The sequence below is a fragment of the Propithecus coquereli genome, unplaced genomic scaffold (genome assembly GCF_000956105.1).
Source record: "Propithecus coquereli isolate 6110/MARCELLA unplaced genomic scaffold, Pcoq_1.0 Scaffold503, whole genome shotgun sequence".
In the NCBI taxonomy this organism is placed as follows: Eukaryota; Metazoa; Chordata; class Mammalia; order Primates; family Indriidae; genus Propithecus; species Propithecus coquereli.
The window spans coordinates 2,042,715-2,048,767 of NW_012150875.1; the positions used below are offsets into that span (position 1 = coordinate 2,042,715).

The following is a 6,053-nucleotide window of genomic DNA, read 5'->3' on the forward strand; positions in this document are numbered from 1 at the left end:
CTAATAATTATATAAAGGTGACTAAGATGAGAAAGTTAAGATAAGCAAAGGAAAACCTAAGAAACCAGTTTTACCACTGTATTGAAATCCTGGTATTATTCAAATACTCTGCTACTATTAAATAGGCAAGGGATAGTAAGGCTGATTGGGATTCTGACTGAGGAAGGATATTTTGATCCAAAGTTCACAAAATAGGAATATAAAAGTTTAAAGTAAAGTAATTACCCAAGTGACATAAGCATTTTAACTTAAATGTGTATTTATTTTCATAATCTAGCAAAACATTACAATGAATACTAGAAGCTTAAAATTACTTGTCAAATATAGCCTGCTTATGAATTAAGACTTCTATATTGAATTTTTAGGCAATAAAATAGCTATTTTAGATTATTTAGTGCCTTCTCATACATTGGAGCTAAATATCTCCAACAGTGTGCTGAGAGTACCGATCTACCACTCAATCAGGGACTTCCTCTCCTTCTAAGTGTGGCAAATTTTTATTACTTGTAGTATGTTCTAAGATAGTAAATTTTGATAATATAAGTATTTAGTCCCAAACTATTTTAAAATAGTATAGTTAACTCAGTAATAGTTGCCTAATGTAAATATTACTACAAAAAATAAGGCACTTCCTTTTACATTTTGGTTTCATAAAACTTTCTCTCTCCAAAATAAAAAGAGTAGTATTATAACAGACAAAAGTCTTTGGGTTTGGAGTCATGTATTTTTCTCTTCATAGGACTACTCTATTTTCTGTTATACACAAAACAGATAAAATATGTTGATAACTGTATTTCACATATTAACATTTCTTTCATGAGCCATGAATAATGACATCAGTCCTCTGCGCACATTAAGAAGCTCCTCTTCTTGCTATGACCAAGAAAAAAAAATCATGCTTAGATTTCACATTATCACTGTAAAACCAGCAAAGTGTTATTAGGAACTAATTTTAAAACAACCTCTTTCATAAAGATACCATGAATCAGTGCTCATTTTACCTAATCCCCCCGAGTCTATACCTAGATATCTATAGAATTCTGTGATCATTAGTTTTATATTCAAGATGATCAATTGAAAGAAGATCTACAATCTTTTAAATCCCCAAAGCAATGAAATTTAGATTTAATTTAAAGGGAAGTAAAATAAAAATGGTTTAGAAAAAAATTTCAGTAAGAAGCAACCTAGTTAGGTAGCTTATTTGCTTCTAGCTTAGCCACAACCTCCTGATCTCCCCTACTATCTATGTTAGCATATTGAGTTTCTATTAAAACTTTGTAAGTACATTAATATACCCTGTATCTAAAGCCCAGTGTACTAAAAAATGCCTTCCAGCCTTAAGAAAACACCAAAGACATGTTTACTTAGAGCAGTGCCTTTAGTCCCTCCCAGGTCTACTTTTTCTTCTAGAATGCAGCTGCTGGTCTACTAGGCCTTTGGGAAGTCAAATCATTTGTCCCCAAGTCTAAGTAAACTGAAGTCTTCTTGTCCAAGTGGACAGTAACTCTCCACGTTCACAGCTCTTCTGGGCAGATCTGTCATACCATATACTTCTCCTTCAGAAGGCAGGACAGAGGTCTGCTGTAGTTCACAGTGTTTAGAAAAAGTACAAAAAAATTCAGCTAATTTCTCAATTTGCAAATTGATTTTCTTTAGGAGGGTTTCATTATTTAGGTTACCTTATTCCTGTACTAGCAAATATCCTCCCATTATTTAATTTAAAGAACTAGAAGTAACTGGGCTAAAACTGCCTTCTCCTAACCAAAAAAGAAGAAAAACCAGATTAGCTGATTTACCATTTCCTTAAGAAGCTTGTCTTGAAGCATTTTCATGTTTTCTTTCATCGTACACATCTGTAAGTAAGTATATTCCCCCATGAACTTTACCATTGATTTTTCACAGCAAAAAGTTAGACTAACCAATATTAAGATTATATATAAAAACCATAAAATTTATACCTCAGAGGTAAAAATGGTTTCCTCATAATCTGTGTTACAGAAGACATTTTTATCCAATGAAGTTTTCAAAAGATGAAGCCTAACAAGTGAAATAATGGAAGTTTCCTTTGTTATTTATTAGGAATTCAAATTAAATTGCTATAATATAGTATGTATAATTTTAATTTTTCAAATATGAACTTAATTTAAAAAGCAAATTTTGTAAGTTCTAGTCATAAAGAATCTCATACTAACCTCTGCTGTTCACTTTTTTGATATGCCTTAAACTTCTGAAGTATCTTTTCCCAAAAATCCTAAATTTTAAGATACAAAAACCAATTAAACTTTAATATGATTAAAAATTAAGACACAACAGCGGAATTACTGTATTTCTATCATTCCAAATTAAACAACTGGGCTATATGCTGCTAAGAATATTCCAAATGTCATGTACTCTTTCAGATTAAAAAAAAAAATGAAAGTAAAATCTTTCAGGATTTCTCCCTTATTATCAAAGATATTCATCATAAACTTAAGTTTGTAATTTAAGTGTGTTTATATGAAGCTGACGAAAAAAATCTAAGATAAAACTAAATAATGTTCTAAAGAACAAAAAGTTTTAGAATGTGCTCTCAAAGCAGAATGTAATTGAAAATTTTTCTAAGGGTAGCCCTTTAAAAGCAAAGTTTTAAAATTATTTTTAAATTAGAAGTACAAACCACAAATTCCTTTTCCAAATCTTTTAAAGATTGCGAATCTTTTTCAAAGTTCTCCAGTTCTTCTATGATGAGGAATTGGAATTTATCAAGTTTTTTAATCCTATTAAACAAAAGGAGATTTTTAAAATATAGCATTCAGAATATATGAATATATAGCATTCAGAAGTTTTCAGAACAAATTTTTATTACAAACCTATACTCCTGAATTTGATGTTTCATTGTATTCAGATGTTGTTGGGCTGTTTTCCAAGACTGCTTAGTAAAATAATCCATCATCTTATGTCGTATCTGAAAAATACTCATTTTTAACTTAAAATATCTTTACCAAACAGTAACCTAGCCAAAATTAGGTTAAGAGAAAAGCCTTTTCCATGAAATCGGAAAAGTGGAAACTTTAAAACACAATTACTTAAACTGAAGTGTTAGCCGGGCGCAGTGGCTCACACCTGTAATCCTAGCACTTTGGGAGGCTGAGGTGGTAGGATCGCTTGAGGCCAAGAGTTCGAGATCAGCCTGAGCAACATAGCGAGATCCTGTCTCTACAAAAAACAGAAAAATTAGCTGGGTGTGGTGGTACATGCCTGTAGTCCCAGCCACTCAGGAGGCTAAGGCAGGAGGATCGCTTGAGCCGAGGAGTTGGAGGTTGCAGTGGATGACACCACTGCACTCTAGCCTGGGCAACAGAGCAAGACCCTGTCTCCAAAAAACCCCTGAAGTGTTATTAAATAAGCTAAGTCAGAGCAGTGTCTAATCCCATTAGTAATTAATTGCTAATTAAGTGTTTTCATAAGAATACCACACTCTACAGTATTTACAAAAATGCTAATGATTATAAATTCTCTTTAAGGACACAAAATAAAAGTCACACTCAGAATTATTAACCATTTTTCACAAACACATATATTCACATCTAGCCACAGATGCGTAACAGAAAATATAAATCAGGCTTCTCTATTTAGATTAGTTTGACTTTTGGCAAATAAAATCAAAATAAACATACAGAACTTTAAATAGTTTCAGATTTTACCCCTGAATTGGAGAAAGGCAAGCAAGAAATCGGGATAATAACCTGTGCTGAAAAATAACTTTTATTCAAAAAAGTGCATAAAATAACTATCTATGCCAAATACACAAGAGAGAGTTGAGTAGAAAAAAATATATTACTAATAACTAAAGATTGTCTTAAAAAGCATTTTTGCATTCATCATCTCATTGGAGCCTCAAACTAAGACTACGTAAGTAGAGTACTATTAGTAGAACAAAATGATACAGGATTTCACTGACTGGAGGTTGCTCATCCTTTATACTATTAATGTATTACACCACCCTCACTAATGGTGACCTCTGTGAGATAAGAAAATGTCTAAAAAGGATGAGGCATGAAAAGAAAATTGTTCAGAAAATAAAAGAAAAATCATAGAAAAGCAAAAACATTAAATTGGAAAGGAAAGTAAAACAAAATAGAACTAATAGCAAAAGAAGGACTAATGGATAATGTACAGATTTTAGAAGACAAACTCAGCTCATGAGATAACATTATTTACCTAACAATTATTCCAATCTTTCACATATGAGGAAAGTTGGGTTTGTGGGTTTGAGGAAAGTTTTGGTGTTTTATTGCCAAAGGATCAAACAATCCAATACTCTAGTAGAAACTGTGGTATATTATTATTGGTCATAAATCATAATTTAAAGAATGATAACTCACATGAATCTTCTTCCTACATTCTGAATTGAGCTTCTCACAAATCATCCCTACACCTGAAAATTCACTGTCCCAGTTCTCCCCATGAATAGAAAAGTCTTTTGTTGATAATGGAGATATACTTTCAGATGCTAAAAAATGAAGATAATCAGCTATAGTTAAAATATGCATTATTACAAATTTAGCCTTGTCATTAGACTGAAAACAAAAATCTATTCAGATTCTATGTGTAATCTAAGGATAATGAAATTAACGGTAGACCTCAGGCTGTTTTAATTTAAAAATTATTCTGTTTATAAAAAACTTTTTGGCCTATCAAGGCAGAAATGACAACTTTAAACTGGAGCATTTTTGGATTTAACTGCTTTCAACTACTTCTACGTTATCAACACAAGTATTTAGTGACACACTAACACATCAGTAAATTCATACTTAGTAAAACTTAAATGTGGTAATAAGTGACAGAATGATGAAGGAGATCTATGAATATAGAAGACCCTTACTACAACACTATTCATATAAAGTGAACTTTCTGATAAAGCATCATCTGTTTGGGACTTATCTGAAGTTGTATTTACAAAGAATTTTGTTTTGTGGATGGAGTCATTCAAAATCTAAGATGCTAACTTCCAAATAATTGCCTTTTGACACAGGCTTTTGATCTACATACTTTTGTATATGTGATGATCTGCACCTTCAGTCTTACACATTTTTTTGGGAAGAAAGTTTGCTCTCCTTTCTTCTTTCTCTTCCATTTCTACTTCATCAGAATTACTTAGATTATCTTCTATGTACCTTCGTTTGCGATTAAGATGTTGAGTGAGGCCTTAGGACAGTTAAAGAAAATAAACAGTGTTACAATTTTGAGTAAAATACCTAATATTTTCTTGCTTTTATTTTAAAAAAGGTTTGTTTCATGGTTTGCACTATGTTCTAGGCAATTGTGCATTAAATTCTACCTAGTTTACTTTTCTTTTGACATTAACTAAGTATGACTTACAATACATAATTCCTTGAGATGAAATGTTACAGTAGTATTTCAGTAACTAGTAACTTTTTTAAAAAGCAAAGCTATGGCTTCAAACCTGATACATGAGTAGTGTTACAGGGCACGTCAAACCATGTATTCTCTCTTCCTTCGCTACACATGGATGATGGAGATGCTGAATGGCTTTCCTAAAATACATATTAGAAATTAGAAAAAAAAACACTAAGTATTTTTGGATTCACCTTTGACCATCTTTCTCAAATCCTAAGGCCAGTAAATTTCAATTGCTATCAATTCTTTTTTTCAGATTGTTTTGTTTCTATCCCTTCCTTTTCATCTCTAATACTAGATTAATGTGTTATTAATCTAGATTCCATGTTGACCTCAATATAAAAAAATTGGTGAACTAATACCTCTTACATTAACCTGGATGGAACTGGAGACCATTCATCTAAGTGAAGTATCACAAGAATGGAAAAACAAACACCACATGTACTTACCAGTAAATTAGAACTAATCATTCAAACACTTATGTGCACATATGGAAATAACACTCATCAGAAATCAAGAGGGGGGAGGAGGAAGAACAGGATGGGGAAATTCACACCTAATGGGTACAATGCACACTACCTGGGTGATGGGCATACTTATAGCTTTGACTCAAATGGTACAAAAGCAATTTATGTAACCAAATGTTTGTATAC

At 31.9% G+C, this 6,053-nt stretch overlaps 1 protein-coding gene across 1 annotated transcript in view; it reads right to left on the minus strand.

Moving 5' to 3' along the window:
- Positions 1-795: 795 nt before the first annotated feature.
- The window catches only part of SYCP2 (synaptonemal complex protein 2), an 84,263-nt gene continuing 79,005 nt past the window's right edge, over positions 796-6,053 (minus strand). The window contains 9 exon segments of the mRNA XM_012656472.1: positions 796-873; positions 1,797-1,853; positions 1,959-2,037; positions 2,193-2,251; positions 2,657-2,756; positions 2,850-2,944; positions 4,365-4,492; positions 5,032-5,187; positions 5,447-5,537. Of these exon segments, the coding sequence (XP_012511926.1) occupies positions 796-873; positions 1,797-1,853; positions 1,959-2,037; positions 2,193-2,251; positions 2,657-2,756; positions 2,850-2,944; positions 4,365-4,492; positions 5,032-5,187; positions 5,447-5,537 (843 nt within the window).